The 20,454-nt window shown below is 49.3% G+C and overlaps 1 protein-coding gene across 1 annotated transcript in view; it reads right to left on the minus strand.

Moving 5' to 3' along the window:
* The window catches only part of Pkd1l2 (polycystic kidney disease 1 like 2), an 86,771-nt gene extending 71,728 nt beyond the window's left edge, over positions 1-15,043 (minus strand). Inside the window, exons 1-6 of the mRNA NM_029686.4 lie at positions 14,749-15,043; positions 13,918-14,082; positions 13,246-13,431; positions 8,718-8,828; positions 5,039-5,186; positions 678-907 (exon numbers count right to left, since the gene is read on the minus strand). Of these exons, the coding sequence (NP_083962.4) occupies positions 678-907; positions 5,039-5,186; positions 8,718-8,828; positions 13,246-13,431; positions 13,918-14,082; positions 14,749-15,043 (1,135 nt within the window). The remainder of the gene's footprint in view (positions 1-677; positions 908-5,038; positions 5,187-8,717; positions 8,829-13,245; positions 13,432-13,917; positions 14,083-14,748) is intronic.
* Positions 15,044-20,454: the final 5,411 nt, after the last annotated feature.

Below are 20,454 nucleotides of genomic sequence, written 5' to 3' on the forward strand. Positions count from 1 at the left end.
CGGTGCTACTTAAAATATCGATGGGAACAATCCAAGCCCTGGGATGGATGTGCCAAGGAGTAATGGATCGGTGGGCACAGTTAGAGTGATCTCTGTAATAAATTAGAGCGGAAGCTGTAACCAATCAGCGTAGAAGCCTTGGCTAATCAAGGTAGATGCAGGAACCAATCAGAATGGCCTCTGGCTTAAGTGGAAGACACTGTGTCCAATCAGAGTGTACCCTCGCCAGAACTGTGGATAGGCTTGTATCCATGTGTGAACCGCTGATTGTCAGGTTTCATGGCTACAGGATGGCGCCACGCAAGTGGTCAGCCCCTCCCAGTCCCACCCCTTCCTATTGAAACCCACCCCTCCACCCCCCACCCCCCACCCCCCCCGCCGCCCAGAGAAGTGGTATGGAGAGCCGGTGTTTCAGATATAGATTGTGGACTTGCAGAAAGAGCCTTGGGAAGGTGAGGGTTCTCGCCGGCTCACTAACCTAGCTTGGGGTGGATTAACGTGGAGTCTATCCTGAGTGTGCCATCACAGGTCAAGCACTTAGAGCCCTGAAGATGCCACGGGTGTTTAAAAAAATGAACACAAGGTAGCTAAGACGCTAAAGCCTCAGGTTAGCTGGATAGATTTGGGAGAGGCAAATCCCACCACGTGCCTCCACCTGCTCCATCCTGCAGACTCACCTCCATCCAGATCCACCTGAACCCACAGGGGTTCCCCAAAGACAGCCTGACAGAGAAGGCCGACTCCAGCTCCAGCCAGGCCAGTGCACCCAGTGATACGAGGCGTCTCCACCTTCTCGCAAAGGATCACTTGCTTCTGAGCAGTCACGTGCCACTCACTGGTCGTACACTCAGCAAACACTGTGAACTCCCCAGGAGAGCTGAACTGGTGGGTCACGTTGCTGGACACACTGTGGGAGGGAGAGCGGGGGTTCAACAATCATACATGAGTTCACAACTCTCGTGCTCTGCAAAGGCAAGATGGCAGGGGCGGGGGCGGGACCGCATGTAGCACAGTGGGGAGCGGTCTTGTCTAGCATGGATGCTGTTTGGAATTTGATCTCCAGCCCTCCGTTAACTGGGTGCGACGACGCCTATCTGTGGTCCCAGCACCCGGCAGGAGGAGGCAGAAGATTAGAAGTTCAAGATCATCCTCTGCTACATAGTGATTCAGAGGCTAGTCTGGACTGTCTCAGTCAGTCAGTCAGTCAGTCAGTAAATAAATAAATACATAAAAGTTTGACAAAGACAAGAAAAAGATGTCACACAACACGCCCTGTTCTCTATGTTAGGGGAGGTCACACTATGACAACTCAGCATGGGATCAGGAATAGCATGGATCAGCCTTGGAAAATGTCAGCTGCCAACCCTTTGAAAACAATTACGTGTGTGTGTGTGTGTGTGTGTGTGTGTGTGTGTGTGTGTGCCAGAGGTCAACCTTGGGTGATATTCTTCAGGAGTCCAGTGAACTACCGGGATCCTCCGGTCTCGGTCTCCCCAGTCCTGGGATTACAATGCATGCCACCATGCCTGACTTTTTATGAGGGTGCTGAGCATCAAACTCAAGTCTTCTTGCTTGCATACAAGCCACCTCTCCAGCCCCTTGGAACAGCACGAACCTTATAGAACACATGCTTCTGGAGGCTAAAGCGTTCGTTGTCTTCTCTCCTTTGTAGCAGACGACCCATGGGTCCCCAAGAACCTCCGTTATGTAATCTCTAGGAATCCCTTTAGTTGAAGGGAGGTGCTTCGCCCCAAGGACATGTTGTGCCCCCAGGCACATTCCCCCTTCTATTATTGGTGGCTCAGGGCCAGTGTGTGGGTGACAGTCCCCAGATTGAGAGTTACACAAGCTCAGGGACCCTGAGGGATCAGCAGTGTCTCCCATGGCACTCCACTTTGACCTCACCCTTTAGTCTGTCTCCTCCTCCTCCCCTCCTCTTCCTCTTCTTCCTCCTCCTCCTCTTCTTTCTCCTCTTCTTCCTCCTTCTCTTCCTCCTCCTCCTTCTCCTGTTCCCATCAGTATCTGGTCCTCCGTACCTACTCATTTTCCTCTCCCAAGAACAGACTCCTCCAACAGGCAAGCATTAACAGCTTTTCCTGGGCAGAACACCTTTGAGCTTCCCAGAATCTCTCATCTTCCCTTATACCCACGAGTATAGGGGGATAAGCGTTTTGCAGGGTACGACCTGCTTTTTCAGGTCCAGGCCAGTCCCTCCCCTAGATCAGAGTTTCTCAATTTTTGGGTTGAGACCCCTTTGGAGTGGAACGACCCTTTCAGAGGAGTTTAGCTTTAGATTTCTTCGCAACCACCAACTCTCTGCCTCCCAGTGGCCTGTGTGCACCTAGTTCCTCCACAAGGCTTATGTTCCCTTGTAATTAGCATTTTCCCCAACAAGATTGTCTCCCCAGTACAGCCTAAGTATCCAGGCAACTCCTGATGGGGGGGGGGGGGGGGGGACAGAAAAACAGTCAATCCTCAGTCTTGCCAGTAGGGGGCACATGTCACCCAATTCTGGGCTTGGACAAGGTTGGCTTTATATAAATTGTTTTGTAAGACCCACAATACAATCTCAGATATGCAGAGGCTTTTCCAGGGCAGAGAAAGAAAACAGCCTGACATATGCATGAACAAGGACATCAAATGCAAGGCGAAAAGGGTGCTTTCAAGGAGAACCCTCTGGTTTATCAGGCTAGTTCTCTACAAGGTCGTGTAGGTATCCATTGGTAGGAGTGGGGTTCAATTTTAAAGTTTCTACCTCTTAGACTAACAAGTGGCTAAGCACTACTAGAAGTCTATAGTTTAGTGGTAGAGCACTAATTTAGCATGCATGAGACCCTAGGTTCAAACCCCAGCATTACAAAAAGTCGAACAAGTAAGGGGACTGGGGATATGGCGGCTCATAACTATAATCCAAGCCCTCGGTATGAGGCAAGAGAGTAAGAAGTTCAAGGCCAGCCTGGGATATGTAGTAAGTATGGAAGGAGATTCTATCTAGGAGAGACAGAGAGAGAGAGAGAGAGAGAGAGGGAGAGAGAGAGAGAGAGAGAGAGAGGAGAGAGAGAAACAGGCAGACAGACAGACAGATAGGCAGACAGACAGACAAATGGGGGGTGACTCAGTGGGTAAGCTTGCTGTCAGGCCTGGTGGTCTGAGTTCCATTCTCAGAACCCACGTGGGTGGAAGGAGATCTCTGCCTCCTTAAAGTTGTCCTCTGGCCTCTCTACATGAGCATGTGGCAATGTTTTTAGAAAGAAGAAATAAAAACGAAAGAAGGAAGGAGAGCAGGGAAGATAGGGAATTAAGCGAAATGACATTTGCACAGTATGGCACTTGCGTAGTTAAAACATTCTGCAAGTTGGGTGCTAACACTGTTGGCAAAAACAAGAGCGCATGTATGACAAGGGACCATCCCGAGGTGAATAGAAATGACAGAAGTGGCTGGGTGATTTCAGGGTCCAGTGGATTGTTAAGACAGGGGAAATTGAATCACTTGGGTGGGGTGAGGGTGGAGGGGCATGGTGTCATCTATTTCTCCTGAAAGAGACAAATGCTGGTGACCTTTGCTTAGAGCTGCTGCCCAAAGAGGTGTCAGGGAGAAAGGGTTGCTTATGTGTGCTGCACACACATGTGCATGCATGTGCATGTGTGTATGGGAGCATGTAGAGACGAGAAGAAAACTTCAGATGTCAAGCCTTGGGTCTTGTCCACCTTTTTTATATTTATTTTTTTTAAAAAAAGATGTATTTATTTATTTTTATTTTATGTATATGAGTACACTGTAGCTGTACAGATGGTTGTGAGCCACCATGTAGTTGCTGGGATTTGAACTCAGGACCTTTGACAGAACAGTCAGTGCTCTTACCCACTGAGCCATCTCACCAGCCATTCATTCATTCATTTATACCACAGGTGTCTCTCATTAACCTAGAATTCATCAAATAGGCTAGGTGGCTGACCAGTGAACCCTAGGGGTTCTTCTTGTTTCTGCTTCTACACCACTGGGAAGACAGGTTAGACCACTATGCCTGGTTGGGGGTTGGGGGTTTTGTTTTTTAAATGGGTTCTAGGGAATAAAACTCAGGTCTTTTACCCCTGAGCCAATCTCTCCAGCTGTACTGGCTGCTTGACACAAGTTAGAGATATCAAAGAAGGAGGGAGCCTCAGTTGAGGAAATGCCTCCATGAGATCCAGCTGTAAGGCATTTTCTCAGTGATCAGTGAGGGAGGGCCCAGCCCAATATGGGTAGTGGTATCCCTGGGCTGGTGGTCCTGGGTTCTATAACAAAGCAGGCTGAGCAAGCCATGAGGAGCAAGCCAGTAAGCAGCACCCCTCCATGGCCTCTGCATCAGCTCCTGCCTCCAAGTTCCAGCCCTGTTTGAGTTCCTGACCTGACTTCCTCCAAAGATAAACCATGCTGTGGAAGTGTGAGCCGAGTAAACCCTTTCCTCCCTGACTGCTTTTTGGTCACGGTGTTTCATTGCAGCAATAGAAACCCCTACTAAGACACCAGCCCTGTCATCTTGTTCTCACGGACAAAGCCACTGAGGCTTAGAGCAGTGTGACATGGTTCAAGGCACACAGACAGGGTGGCCAAACTGTGATGGGAAAGGACTATGTGACAGAGCTCGGGTGGCCAGAAACCAGATGAAGTGACACAAGTTGCAGCAGTGGCACCCGAGCACACTGCCTGGCACCATCCTAGGGCAGAGCTGCCAGTCCGCTTTGAAAGAAAAAAGCCAATAGCACTCTCTCAATTCTAGAACCCACGTGGAATCCAGCCTGGGCCAGCCTGTGGAATGGTGAACAACACATGCCCTCAGCTGACATCTAGTTAGCCATGGGACATGTGAGAGAGGGGGAGGCCTTCCTTGTCCAGTCACCCACAGGGTCAACCCAGCCAGGAAATCCAGCCATCCATCTGTCCCCAGAACCGTGAGAAATGAGAGGTACGGTTCCAGCCATCGGGTTTGGGGGTAGCTTGTTATACAGCAAAAGCTGACCGATGCAACCTGCCGTAAGGATCAGAGGTCACTCTTACCTGGGAGGGTTGTAGGGGTCAAAAGTATAGCCGTCTCCCATGCTGAGTACACAGGACAGGTTTCCAGTGTAGGGAGAAAGGAGCCACATCAGGGAGATGGTGACATTGTCAAAGATGAAGCTCCCGTTGGGCACCACCAGCCGCAGGCCTGCAGACCAAGCAAGACGTTCTGTGAATTTGTGAACCAATGGTGTTTGTTTCTCCTCAAGACTCACATCCTTCTACCCATGTAGCCATTGCTTTTCTATAAGGCATTTAAAGTTTGTTATAGTTTTACTATTTTGTTTTGTTTTATTTTATCTTGAGACAAGAGTCTCGTTCTATATCCCTGGCTGTCCTGGCACTCACTGTGTAGACCATGCTAGCTTCAGACTCACAGAGATCCGCTTACCTCTGACTCCTGATTATATTTACTTTTGAGAGCTCTTTTTGTTTGTTTGTTTGCTTACTTACCTATTGTGTGGGGCACATACATGAACATGCATGCATGTGTGTGTGAAGGTTAAAGGACAACCTGGATGAGTCAGTTCTCTCTTTGCGCCATGTGGGCTTCAGGGATGGATCTCAGGTCATCTGGTCACAAGAGCCTCTACTGTTGAGCCACCTCTCTGACCTTTTAAATGTTTTTCATTTTAATTTTTACTTTTTTTTAAAAAAACAGGATCTATATATCTCCACCCTCAAACACAAAACATAGTTCCAGAGACCTTGAACTTCTGAGCCTCCTGCCTCTGCCTCAGGAATGCTGAGATTACAAGCATGCCTGGATATCTGTGGTGTTGGGCAATCAAAGCCAGGACCTCTCACATACAAGGCAGGTACTCCACCACATCAAGGCCAGCCTCTGAAAGCACACACACACCTCAAGACCCCTGTTCTGATGACTAGTGGCAGTCATTGTCACCATAATCCTGGATTGTTTCTTAGAGAGATACAGGCACACAAGCACACCCAAACACACATGTTCTTCTATTTGCACAGATGGACAAATGGTGCGGGCCATGTTTGCTACCCAGCACCTTGCATTTTTTAACCTAATGCATCACAGAGATTGGTCTGTGGCTGTCCTAGAGTTGTGCTCTTCTGTTTAACAGCTTCATAATACACCTTAATTTACTTACCTGGGACACCAATTATCCAAGTCTATTTTTTAAAAAAAAGATTTATTTATTATATGTAAGTACACTGTAGCTGTCTTCAGACACAACAGAAGAGGACATCCAATCTCATTATAGATGGTTGTGAGCCACCATGTGGTTGCTGGGATTTGAACTCAAGACCTCCAGAAGAGCAGTCAGTGCTCTTAACCGCTGAGCCATCTCTCCAGTCCCCAAGTCTATTTTATAATGGCTAAAACTACTAACACAAACAACACCCCCGTCCCCCAAAAAACTTCCTTTAAGAATGGCTAAAAGTGCCGGGCATGGTGGCATACACCTTTAATCCCAGCATTTGGGAGGCAGAGGCAGGCGGATTTCTGAGTTCGAGGCCAGCCTGGTCTACAGAGTGAGTTCCAGACAGCCAGGACTATACAGAGAAACCCTGTCTCGAAAAACAAAAACAAAAAACAAACAAACAAAAGAATGGCTAAAAGTGGCAAATGAGTTGCTGTAAACTGGTTCATATTAAACATTGTAAGCCTTGAATTTCAAAAACTGGAGTAGGGTGGGTTGAGACAAGCAGAACTGGCTGGGGCTCCACACAGCCCTGTGCAAACCTGCTTACTGCAGCCTTCCCATGCCTGGGCGCTAAATTGGAAGCAAAAGACTCTCTGGATGAAGCAGAGCACCATCAGACTCTCACCTCAGCTGTGAGGGGGTCACCTTCAGACTCTCACCTCAGCTGTGAGGGGGTCACCATCAGACTCTCACCTCAGCTGTGAGGGGGTGCTCAAAGTGCAGCTGGGACCTCTGGTCCCTCTTCATGAGTCAGAGGACAGCTCTAATCAGAACAAACTGGCTCACAGGGACAGGATGAAATGTGGTTGCCACACCCTTCTCTGCCCTAAGTGATACACTTCAGTGACACTGCGGTTGACAGATCTCCAAAAGACACGCTTTGTCTGCTAGCAAAGCCACCAAAGTCGGGGCCAAGGCATATGACCTGCTCCTCCCAGACAATAAGAGAGGGAGAATCACCCCTGGTTTTGCTTCTCCCAGGCACAACCAGCAAACGAGTGGCACTGGTAAAGCCTGTCAGCTGCCACCCTCCCCTTCCTGTACCTGTCCCACAATGTCCTTAGGAGCCTCTCCCTCCTCACACCCCCTCCCCACAATGATTCATCTTTTCCCCTCAGGTCCTTATGGCTCATGCCCTGGGCAGAAGTGGCTCTTCTGAGTCATTTGTCACAGGATGGCACAGAGCTTTGCCTCACCCTTAAGGGAAGTTGGCGTCTGTACTCTTTGTAGGAAAGTGAATTAATGCAACTCCTCGGGAGGGTAATTTAGTGCTGTCTAGCGGCACTTAAGATGCACTTAGCTAACAGCTAGCAATATCTTCTCTGAAAAGAATCCCAGGTTCGCTTCAAGATAAGTGTGCACTGTGGCTGTTGCTTACACAGTACTGAGGCCAAGCATAAGTCCCCCACAGACTGGGGGGAGTCTCATAGGGCCTTATCCTTCACTAGGGAGCCATGGGCAGTGGAAGGCTACTGGCTGAGGGGGGGGGGGTCACTGTCTCCAGTGTGGTGTGGCCACCGCTGCACAGTGCCCATGCTTCAGTGGACAGCGTCACAGCCATGCTCGCACCCAAGACCCTGGTTAAACTCTGGGTCACAGAGCCAAGCCATTCTTCCCTCCAAAATGTAAGGAAGTGACTTAGAGATATGTCGGGGATATATTACAAATGAAAAAGGAAAGATAGGGGTGGAGAAATGGCCCCTGAGGCCACTGACTGCTCTTCCAGAGGCCCTGAGTCCCAACAACCACATGGTGGCTCACAACCATCTGTAATGGGATCCGATGCCCTCTTCTGGTGTGTCTGAAGATAGCTACAGTGTACTTATATATAATAAATAAATCTTTTTTTAAAAAAAAAGAAAAGACAGGCTATAGATTAATATTGTTCAAATGATTATGTTTTAGTTCAGAATGCATATATACTCACTCATAGTCATGTCTGCAAACATGTCACGACATTTTTACAAGTGGTGGTAGTGTGGGTTATTTCATGACTTTTAGGGTTTTAATCTTCGGGCTGGAGAGATGGTTCAGTGGTCAGGTGCTTGTTGCTCTTGCAGAGGATCGGGGTTCAGTTCCCAGCTCCCTCACGGAGGCTCACGGCATCTGTAACTCCAATTCTAGGGGAGCTGTCAGCCTCTTCTCACCTCCGCAGTCACCACGTGTGTGTTTCACCCATACACACAAGCAGGCAAAGCATTCATGCATATAAAATAAAAATATTTTTAATCAATTTTAAAAGAAATTGTGTGTGTGTGTGTGTGTGTGCATGTGTGTGTGTGCACACACAAATGACTCCAAGAGAGCAGGCCAGGAGGCATAGATGTCTACACACACACACACACACACACACACACACACACACACACACACACCAGGAGACAGAGATGTCTGGCTACAGGAAAGCTGTTATCGGGGAAGTGTCACTTGGGGAGGAGAATTTCAGGCCGACAGACAAGAGAAATAAGAAAATTCCCACGCCCACCCAGTTGGAGACTTACCTTCTAGACACTGGTACTGCACCCACAGGTAGCTACCCCTGGTGGGGCACGGGTCTCCAAAGTAGGTCCCATCTACCGCAACCTGGCATGCCTGCAGCCCCTGACACTGGCCTAGGAGACAGACAGGAACAGCATGGGAGAGAGGACATACACTCAGCAGATCATCACAGATATGTTACCTTATCCACTCATATCCTGAGCCCTCGCCCATCAAATGCCTGATGACACCCACAGACCCCGAGCTAAGATGACAGGAAAACCACCCAGGCCTGCTCTAAGCTGTGACATAGTTAAATGCCTATGTCGTTGTTTAGCCATCAAGACACATTACGCACACACCCCCAGTCCCCAGACAGCATCCTGAGCATGGATTCCACCTTTCTTCTCTGTTTGCTATGCTACTATCAATCTCACGGACCAATGACACTCTCGTCTACAGCTTGTGGAAACAGAAACAGAGACAGATGTTTCCATAAGCCAAGGACACCAAGGGATACCAGAAAACAGCGAGAAGAGGCTGGGAAGCCTTCTCTCACACAGTGTTCAGGCAGTGGGGGAATGTTACTCTCCTGATATCTTGATCTTGGGCTCTGACCTCTATAACCACTAGACAGACAATGGATGTCTGCTAGTCAATACCCCCCAGTTAGAGATCTCTGTTCTGACAAGCCTAGGACACTGCTGTCTCTTTTCTTTCTCCACATGAGGCCCTTCATCTCTCAGTCTCTCTTTCGGCCTTCCAGACCTCGGGAAACAGAGTGGTCCAAGCCAGAGCCATCACAGCACCCTGAACTCTCACCAGTAAGCAATACCAGCAGGCTTGCGTCTCTGCCCTCCTCTCGTCCTTTCCCCTTCCTTTCTTTCCAGCTCCCAAGTGTGCTACCTGCATCTCCCACCTAGGTTTCAGACGCCAGGCTCCCTCTCTGAGTTCCTAGCACACCCAGACACTCACAGCAGCTTGGGTGCCTTGAAAAATCAAATCCAGGTTCCCCCTCTGCCCAGCAGCCTCCATCTCTTCCCAGCAGGAAAAAGTCCAGGCTCCTTGGATGGACTTCCTGTTACCTTGTGCGCTAGAATCACACCATGCATTCTGGAGTTTCGTATACCACCAAACTCCCTCTTCCTGTAGGACTTTGCCTACCCATTCCCCAAACCCTCACCTGCACATTTCCCGGTGGTCTCCTCACTTCCCATCTCCTCTGGGGAGCCAACCTGATAATGCACCCCTGTGTCACCTCACCCGACTCTGTCCCACATCACAAACAATCTCATCGCCCAGACAGCCCAGTCCAAGCATGTGTGGAGGACACATGTTCATCTCCAGCTGCTCAAACAGTGGCTCAAAACAGCCCAGGTTCTTGTCCTCCAGTTCTAAAGGACAGAAATCTGGGTAGACTGGACTGGCTGCTTTCTCTTCTCCCGGTTCTGGGAAAGGCTGTGGCCAGTACCATGTCTGAGGCAGAATCCAGTCCTCGGATGCTTTACGTTTCCCTTCATCCTCGAATGTGGCTTCTCCAGGCCACAGTGTGCTCACACCGGGAACCTTGCTGGCTTCTCCTCCCCAGCTCCTTTCTGTTTCCTTGAGGAGAGAGTCCCCTGCCTAGAGGGACACGTGGGGTTACCTTGTTCTCAAATGGACAATCCTGGAGATTGACTTGGGGATGAGGGAAAGGAGGTCTCCATCCCCAAGTCAGGTGACTGGTTACATAAGCATACCCGGGATGTCCCTGTGCCTTGTGAGTGGCTTTTTGAGCCCCAGTTCACCACTCCCACAGTTCTAGGGATTAGGGCCCTATAAAGGCTGTTTGGTTTCTCAGATCTTCCAGGACTTTAGAAAACAGCTCCCTGGACTGAGCTGCCCTGTTTAATGACTTAACATGATTGACGATTGATGATTGATGGATTATCTCCTCCCCTCCCTTTCCTTATTTTCCCTTTTCTTCCCCTCTGGTCCTTCCCTCTCCTCTCCCCTCCCTCTTCTCTTCCTTTCCCCCTTCCTTTCTTTTTACATTTTTAAATTTTTAAACAAGCCTTCACTAGGTAGCTGAAACAGAATTCTATGTAGATTAGGCTAGTCTTGAACTCGGAGATATCCACCTACGGGGTGGGTGGAGTCTCGTTCTGCTGTTTAGGCTGACCTTAATCTTTGACCTCAAACAATCCTCTTGTCTCCACTTCCTGAGTAGCTGGGACTGTTGGTATAGGCCACTGCATCCAACCCAAAACATTAATTCTTTCAATTGTGGCTTTTAGGGGTGTGGAGGTTTTGGAGAATTAAACCTAAGACACCCCACATGCCAGGCAGGCTGTCTGCAGCAAGCTACAGTGCCTTTTGTTCTCTCCCGTGGCAACATTTATCTGTCTCCTCCCTGGACTCTGAGCTCTTCGAAAGCAGACACTTGATTCATCCTATCTCTACAGATCCCAGGGTGCATAGCGCGATTGGTCTTCAATAAATGTTTATTGGCCACTTGGTGATTGAGTGATCGGGCACTCCGATACAATCAGATGTTGGGGCCCTGTCAGGTTTTCTTACCCTTTCCCAATGGGGTCCAGGTTTCCCTTCCAGTGTGTGCTCTCTGGGCTGAACTGACCCTGTTTCCAAACCTCAACAGCTGACTGTTGAGGAAGCAGCCAGCCCAGCTCTAGCCAGCTGTGTGGAGGAAGCCTCCTCCCTCAGCTTCTCCAGCTGAGTCCTTCCATCTTGGAGAACCCAGCACAGAAGTCTGGAACTCAGAAGAGAGACGTTGAGGACTACAAAGTGATTTCAGTATTTTTTGTTTGTTTGTTTGTTGGTTTTTTGAGACAGGGTTTCTCTGTATAGCCCTAGCTGTTCTGGAACTCTCTTTGTAGACCAGGCTGGCCTTGAACTCAGAAATCTACCTGCCTCTGCCTCCCGAGTGCTGGGATTCAAGGCGTGCGCCACCACAGCAGCTCCAGGGGGAGCAAGGACACTGGGATGAACATGTGGGACAAAGAGGAGTGGGGCAAAGAGGAGTTCTGAGGGAGAAGAGACGCGTTCTCCGCAGAGGGAGGAGGCACGGAGAGTATTCTGCACCCCACAGTCCTCACAGTCTTTGTTTAGGGACAGATCCTCTGAGAGGAAATGCTAACAGGTACATCAAGGAGGCTGAACCCGTGGCCCCAGGGTTCCCAGGCTGAACCTCATTAGCTGAGGAGCTGAAAACACCTGTCTTTCCAGGTCCCTGGTGTCTGAACAAACAGACAAAGACAGATTCCCCGATGTCCCAGATCCTGGAAGGTTCTGGAGTCTTCACAGGAGACCCCAGGAAGCCTGACTAGTCCCTGAAACTGAGCCCTTTGATGGAGCAAGGACTGGTCAGAGGAGATTTTAGCTGATTTCAAGAGACGGGGGAGCCCAAGGGAAACCACCACATAGGTAGGGAATATCTGCTCTAAAATGCCGGGGAGATGACACAGTCTATAAAGCCAACCGTGCCAACACATGGACCCAAGTTCAACTCCCGGAACCCAGGTAGAAAAGCTGGGTACAGATATAAATGTGTAATCCTAGCACTGGGAAAGTGGAGACAGGCAGATTCCTGAGGCTCTCTGGCTAACTAGTCTAGTCTGATCTAGTCTAAGCGAGTTCCACTCCAGCGAGACCCCCTGTCTCAAGAGAACCCTGACTGACGACGCCTAAGGCTTACACATAAGGGGTGGAGCAGGAAAGGAGGAGCGCTGTGTAAGAGGCAAACTAAACCAACCAGAACAGCATGCACCAAGAGGGACCACACATCCCCAAAACAACGGGAAGCTGAGGGATGACACATAGAAGACAGTGTCTGTCGATTACGTAACCAAGATCGCACCGGCTTAGGGAAGCCCAGAAAGAAGGCAGAACTGAGGGCCAGGTGTGCTGTCCGTAAACACGGCGTTTCCAGCAGTAACGGGCAGGGTTGGAGCCCTGTGGTGCCATATTCAGTTCCTTCTGAGCAAATCCGAAGCGAATGCTACAATGTTCCATGGTATTAAAAGCCGGGTGTGGTGGCCCACGCCTTTAATCCCAGCACTCGGGAGGCAGAGGCAGGCAGATTTCTGAGTTCGAGGCCAGCCTGGTCTACAAAGTGAGTTCCAGAGCTACACAGAGAAATCCTGTCTCAACCCCCCCCCCCCAAAAAAAAAAAGAGCTAGCAAAGGTGGCTGTCTGGGAGTTTATCACAATAGTCTTTATTCTTGGCTGGCTTGAGACTGGAGCTCATTTAGCACTGGCTGCTCCCAAACTTGCTAGGTAGCTAAGGGGGGCCTTGAACTCCTGATCCTCTCCCCTCCATATCCCAAGTGTGAGGATCATAGACATAAACCGCACAATCCAACTCTCTTTACTCTTGCCTGCAGACTTGAACTGTTTTGTAATGTTAAAATATGGGTTAACTAAGCTGACATTCTCTGCATCCAGGAGGGGTAGGGGAATTAGAAGCCTTCCTACCTCAGAAGCTGGGTTTGATGGCCTTGGTGAAGGTGCTTCAGTGTCCTATTTAAGGGCTGCAGGGTCCTAGGGTCCTACCTGCCACCTCATCCTTGACGCTGACCCAGCCACATTCTCCCTCCAGGTCTGAGGGAGGCCAGATGCCCCGAGTGCACAAATAGGGGGTCTGGTGCCCGTAGAAAGCATCCTGGACTAGAATGACCTCTCCCGAGTCACAGTGCATGGTGGCGTTGTGTCCCTCACAAGCCAGGCTGCGACCAACCCCTGCAACAAAGGGAAGGTGACAACTTAGGAACACACACTGAGCTGGGAGAGTGCTGGGCTAGGACTGTGAGACATAAGGATGGAGCGGGGCCAGCTGGAGAGGAAGAGAGAGATACAGAGAGATAGAGAGCTTCACACAGGCAGAGGCTTGGGAGATGGAAAGGGAGAAAGTCCCAAACATGCAAGAAGAAGAAGAAGTCTGCAGGCAAGGCACCTGGACAGGAAGATGAGGGTCCCAGAGAGAAGAGAGGAGAAGAGAAGGGAAGGATGAGACCCACCAAGAGACAGGGAGATACAGTTAGGGGAGAAAGAAAGAGCACAGGAAACCTGTAGAGATGGAGGGGATCCATAAAGAGAGATGGTTAGAGAGATGAAGACTGAGTGGGAAGAGGCAGACAGGCAGGAAGGGGAACAGGAAGGAAGGAAAGAAGATAGGCAGGGGGAGATAGAGGGGGCAGGGAGGAAGCCCCCACAGGACCAGCTCACCAAACTCGCAGACGAAGGCAAAGGTCTGTGTGCAATCCTCTAGGGCAGCCCACTGAGATGAAGGACCACTCCCGATGTAGCCGCAGCTCCCTGGGGCAGGTGTGGCCTGTCCTTCCTGCCAGTTGCTGTAGTTGACATTTGAGGTGTCCAGCCAGGTCCCAGAGCCTGAATGGAAGCAAGGGCAGCAGGGCTTGGCAGGGGTCCTCTCTTACCCTGCCTTACACAGAGTGTTTGACTGAACTCAGCTCCTCCTACGCCATAGGTGCTCAATCGATGGCTCTCTTTCCCCACACCAGAGAATGGGTGTGTCCTCACCATTAGTTTCATATGCTCAGACATAAACTGGACACCGTCTTGGAGCACCCATAAAAGGTGGTGCTACCTAGCCAGGAGTGACAGAAAGTAGAGCCCAGAGCATTCCATGATGCCCATGGGTAGATGACGCAGGGCATCTGCTCAAGCCATGTCTAGGCATGCGTGGAGTTCATTCTGAAGTGACTTGCATTGCTCCAGAAGTTTCTAGAGCCTGAGAAGGTGGTTGGAAGTGTTCAGGTGTGAGACTCGGCAACCTCCCGGGGAAGGTTTGCCCTCAGAATGTACGTACAGAGGCACTGCACCACAGAGAACATGAACTCCAGAACTAGAGAAATATAAGTGTGTTTTTAGACCACCCCCTCTGCTTGTTACTATACATGAATTATTTTAGCCAGTGCACCAAACAACTAATGGTCTCTTTGCCATGAAAATTAGAACATGTTAATTTGCCCCCTGGGGTTCTGAGTAAGAAGTAGTGATAAGAATTTTTATCAGACCCAGCTAAGCAGCACCTACCTCCCACAGTGCCATTGTGCCCCGAGCCTCCCGTGAGTCCGATCCACCATTCTCTGTCCTGGGTAATGTGCCTTTGCAGGAACTGCTGGGTGTCTTCATCGGGAATGAAGGCCAGATGGCCTCCGTGCCCTTCACACCAGCCCTGGGCGCCGGGGAAGGTGTGTTCCAGCGGCACAAACTCATAGCAAGCATCTCTGAAGAACACCTGGCTCCTTGAGCAGAGGCTGCCCCCTTCTGACTTAGCCACAGTGGCTCCACTGCTCAGTGCGAGCCCCAGGAACACCAAGCCTGCCATGGTCATCCTAGGACCACTGCCGGGGCTGCAGGGTGGAGATCGGCCCCCACTCCTTTATATGTTGCCATTCCCACAACCACCCACCATCCATCTTCCTTTCCAATTTTGCACCAAATAATAACTCTTGTTTATGGGACAAAATACACGGGGTGAATGTGTCTGTGTTTTGGTTTCACCCGGCAATTGTTCAAAGCCTGTCTGAAAAGCAATTCATGTTCAGATTTCTTGTAGAGGAAGATAAGGTTGCTATGATGCCTGTCTGACAGATTCTTTACTGTTCTTTTTTTCTTTTTGGGGGGAGCCATTACCTGAACGCCCAGTGTTTCTTCATGCGGGAGGTATGTGATACAACTCGCATAGAAGGTTAGTTATAGGATGGCACACATTCAGAGTGGTACCCTTATGCAGTCCTATTGTGTGGAAGGACATCTGCCCCCAGGTGATAACCGTCTTCCCGTCTCGTGGGACAGGCAGGTCCCCTTCCGACACATCATGTCATCATTTATGCTGACCGGAGGATAAAACATCCCTACAAGATTTATTTCATGTCATCAAATAACTTTTATAAACTATCCATCCTCAGCCATCACCCAGGCCGTCTGGAGTGTGGCCAGGATCTGTGGTAAAACGAAAAGCTCTTATCTTTGTACACAAGACTCTGTCTAGTCTGGCCCCGGACAAGATGTCAGTCCTTCCGGCCCACTTCTCCTCCTTCAGGGCTTAACTCAAAACTACTTCTTGAGACTGGGGAGATGACTCAGGGTAAAACACAAGCCACACAAGCCTGAGTTTGGTCCCCAGAACCCGGTAATAGTCCAGATGTGGTAGTGTGCGGATATAATCCCAGCACAGCAAGATTCTAGTAAGACATAACAAACAATCCTAAGGCAAGGTGGGAGGAAGGGACAAGCGTTCTGCAGGCTCTCTGCTGCCTCAGCTTCCTGCCGTAAAAAGATGTCATTACACCTCTACCTGTGTGTGTGTGAGTGTGTGTGTGTGTGTATGTCCCTGTGTGTCTGTGTTGTGTGTCTGTGTGTCTGTATCTCTGTGTGTGTCTGTGTGTATGTTTGTCTGTGTGTGTGTGTCTGTATGTATGTGTCTGTGTGTATGTCTGTGTCTCTGTGTGTGTCTGTGTCTGTATGTGTCTGTGTGTATGTCTGTGTGTGTGTGTCTGTATGTGTCTGTGTGTGTGTCTGTGTCTATGTGTGTGTGTGTGTGTGTGTGTCTGTGTCTCTGTGTATGTCTGTGTCTGTATATATCTGTGTTTGTGTGTGTATATGTGTGTGTCTGTGTCTATGTGTGTGTCTGTGTGCGTGTGTATCTGTGTCTATGTGTGTGTCTCTATATGTCTGTGTCTATGTGTGTGTCTCTGTATGTCTGTGTCTATGTGTGTGTGTGTGTGTGTGTGTGGCTCTGTGTATGTCTGTGTGTCTGTGTCTATGCATGTCTCGATGTGTGTCTGTGTGTGTGTGTCTGTGTGTGTGGAGAGGTCAGTCCCCCCTCTCCATGGGTTTCAAACTTCACTCCTCAGGCCTGAGCAGAGAACAGCTTGGATAAGTCAGTTCTCTCCCTTCCGCTGTGGGAGCCTTCACTCCCTGAATTGTCTCTCCAGCCTCCCGCTTCAGTTTCTGAGAGAGGCTCTCTCACTGAACTTGAAGCTCACTAGCCAGCTAGACTGACTGGCCAGTGATGAGCAGGAATCCTCCTGTCTCCCCAGGGCTGGGATTATAGACACACTGTCACTGCCTCAGCTCTGACATGGGTTTGGAGCTAGAGCTTGGGTCCTGTTGCTTCTGTGACAGAGACATTTCCAACCGATCTCTCCCCAGCTCCATCTATAATTATCACCTTTTATCTCCTTTCTCCTCATCTCTACTGGCGACTACAGATCTACATTTCTGCCTCTAGATTTGCCCCTTCTGGAATCTTCCAGTTTGTCATGAGCTGTGTCTGGCTTGTCTCACCAAATGTCATGCTCTCTAGACTCACACATGTCCTAGTGTGTACTCATAGGCACATGCGACCTTTTGATGTAACGTGACTCTCTACTCTACAATGTTCACACTCAGCAGGGGATGGAGAAGGCCCTGAATTCACTCTCCAGTGCTGTAAAAACAGCAAAAAAACAAAGTTCACAGTACCGGCTTCACAAGTGTGTCACAAAAACATTGCCAAAAAAAAAAAAAAAAAAAAAAGAAAAGAAAAGCATGTAATACCTTAATATTTTAAACAAGGTTACATTTTTTAGACTTGTGTACTTTTTTATAGACACTTTCTATCTATTTATTTTATGTGCATTAGTGTTTCGCCTGCTCATGTGTCTGTGTGAAGTGTTAGATCTTGGAGTTACAGACAGTTCTGAGTTACCATCTGGTTACTGGGAATTAAACCGGGGTCTTCTGGAAGAGCAGCCAGTGCTCTTAGCTGCTGAGCCATCTCTCCAGCCCCAACTTGTGTACTTTTAATTTTATGTTTATTTACTATTTGCATTGTGTGCACACAGGGGGAGTTGGTTCTCTCCTTTCATCTTGTGAGTCCCGGGGAAATGAACTCAGGTTGTCAGGCTTGGTGGCAAGTTCCCTTGTACTGCGCTATCTTGGAGGCCCTACATTTAATAGTTGTGGTGGTGCTGGCAGTGGCGGTGGTGGTTATGGTAATTGTGGCAGCAGTGGGTTGTACATGCCACTACACATATGTAGAGATCAGAGGACAACTTTGTGAAGTCAGTTCCACCTCTCCATGGGTTCCAGGGAATCAATCTCATGCCATCAGGTATGAGCAGCAAACTCCTTTGTCTACTGAACCATCTCACCAGCCCCAAAGCTTATGATTCCATGTTGGGCTATATTCATAGCTAGCCTTGGTCACATGTGGTCCAGACCACTGGTTGGACACACCTAACACTGCTCTTTTTAAGTCCCTGCAGCCTTTATGGGGATAAAGCTCATTTTCTCCCTCTCCACCTAGGAAACATTCAGGCTGTATTTCTGAGTTCCTTGGGGGATGAGACGCGGTCCCTTTAGCCATGTCTGTCCCATGCTCATTGCAGGATTTAATAGGTGTCCACTTGACCCCGACTTTCAGTTTCTGAGGCTGATCCTTCCCCATCCACCCCCATTTCTGCAAACCTCTCAGAGCCCCGAGCAGTGGAGCTGAGCTGCCAGATAGAAGAGGGACAGAGTCGGGGGCAGGGCAGGATATGGTGTCACTGTGTGATTCAGGGCTGGAATGCAGACGGGGCAGAACTGGCCTGTTATCTGCAGAGGACAAACTTCTAGTGACTTCCATCAGCAAACTATGTGAAAGGCCGCACGCAATGATAGCATATCTCCTGGGTAAGGGCTTAGTTTATGCTTCTAATGAGATGAGCTTGGGGACTTCAGAGGACACATGAGAATCTGCAGGCTAACTTCCATCTTCGAATTCTTTGAATTCTGATAAAGTGTAAGTTGCCAGCCTTGGGATCCGTCTTGGTGAAATCACCGGTTCTCAATGTCCCTTAGCCTCCGTGTCTGTGAGAGCCACATATCTAGTAGCCAGGACACAACTGGCCTCATATGAGCATATTGCTATTGACCGGCTCAGCCATCTGAGCCTGTAGCTCAGCAAACACAGAGGGCAGAAAGGCAGCTTGTTTGGTCTAAAAAGAGCATGGGTCCTCTAAGGCTCTAAAATGACCTCTAATTAGGCAATGGGGAGATGGCTGTTAGTTAAGTGCTTTGCCAACAAGCATGAGGACCGAGCTTGGGCCCTAGCGCCTATGTAGAAAAGACAGCTTTGGTGCTACATGGTATAATCCCAACCCTGGAGAGAGGCAGATGCCTGGGGCTCACTGGCCGGCGAATTTTGTGAGCTCCAGATCAGTGAGAGAAATCCAACCTGGTTTAAAAAGAAAAAGGAGCAGGGAAGCACGCAAACTTGTTCTCTGGTCTCCACACCCATGTGCATGCACAAACACATGGCTCAAAAAGAACTGCTATAATAGGTGCATCCTGTGACCCCAGTATCCATTCTGGGGATGATACCTATTTTAGCTTGGGTTCCCCTGAAGCCAACACAAGGCAGGGTCTCCTGCAAGCAATCTATGTGGGAGGAGACCCAGAAACCACTCGAAGACCCTCCACAGACACCTGTTTATCAGTCATAGAATCTCTTGAATTCTTCTATCACCCTAACATGTTTGCCTCACAGAAATGGGCCTTGTGACCATGTTCTCTTGAGGGTAGGTGCTATCCAGACACAGTACGTGTGCCCCACACTGTGTTCTGCATTCCATCTGGCATAGCCCGAAAGCCTTCTCTGTGTTGTTAAGAATTGTGGTCATGGTTGTTGCCATGGTGATGCCCAAGCATCTCTCCTACGGACAACCAATGGGGTTCTTGGCCTCCTTCTCATGTGTGGCAGGACCGGAGGTCAGCATTTCTCAGGAGAACTCAAACATGACCAGCCAGAGTCAGTGGGCCTTTACCTTGTGTGTGATCAATAGTGTCAACTTGACAAGATCTAGAATCACCTAGAAGACAAACTCTGGGTGTGTCTGTGAGGGATCTAAATTAGGTTAATTGACAGCAGGGAAGACCCACCCTGAATGTCCCAGACCAAATATAAAGGAGAACCAGCAAGTTGAGTACCAGCATCCATCTCTCTCTGCTTCCTGGCTGTGAGTACCACATGACAGTTGCCTCTTGCTCCTGCTGCCATGCCTTCCCACACCATGATGGACTGTTGTCCCTCCAACTGTGAGCCAACACAAACCCTTCCTCAAGTTAATTTCTGTCATGTGGTTTACCTCAGCAGTGAGAAGGGGAACAGATACAATTTGACTTCCTCATACACACCTTGGAGGCAGGGGCCACCCTAACCAGACCAAGTTACTGTATGGGTTTAATACTGTGTCATTCATGTCTTCTTGCCACTGTTCACAACATCTTACAAACAGCATCTAAAGGCCACTTGTAACCATCCCAGTGCCTGTTAGGCATGCCACCATTGTGTTACTGATAATCCCTTGCCTTGATGAACTTCCTCAGCCCCTGCCAGAATCTCATGAATTCACCTCCGAGGAAATCTGTCTTGGGTCCTATTTCTGGTATACTCTGATTGGGAGTGACCGGTTCACACAGGCATACTCCCAGAACTGGGACAGCAGGACCACCTGGTTTGAACACCCCTGTGATTCTCACTGTGAACTCAATGATCCATTTAAACTAATTAATTCCCTGCCCCCCCAACTCCCCCATAGCTTGTGTCTCCAATCTCACCAATCCCCTGGCAGACTGGTCCTAGAATACATGCCCCCCAGATGGGCAATGCTTGGGGCACCTTCCTGTGTTCTTCAAGTCAACATTTGGAAGCCTCTGAGGAGAAACTGGCACTAACATAGCCTTTGGAATGGTGAGTGGAATTCTCTT

This window comes from Mus musculus, chromosome 8 (genome assembly GCF_000001635.26).
Source record: "Mus musculus strain C57BL/6J chromosome 8, GRCm38.p6 C57BL/6J".
NCBI lineage: Eukaryota > Metazoa > Chordata > Mammalia > Rodentia > Muridae > Mus > Mus musculus.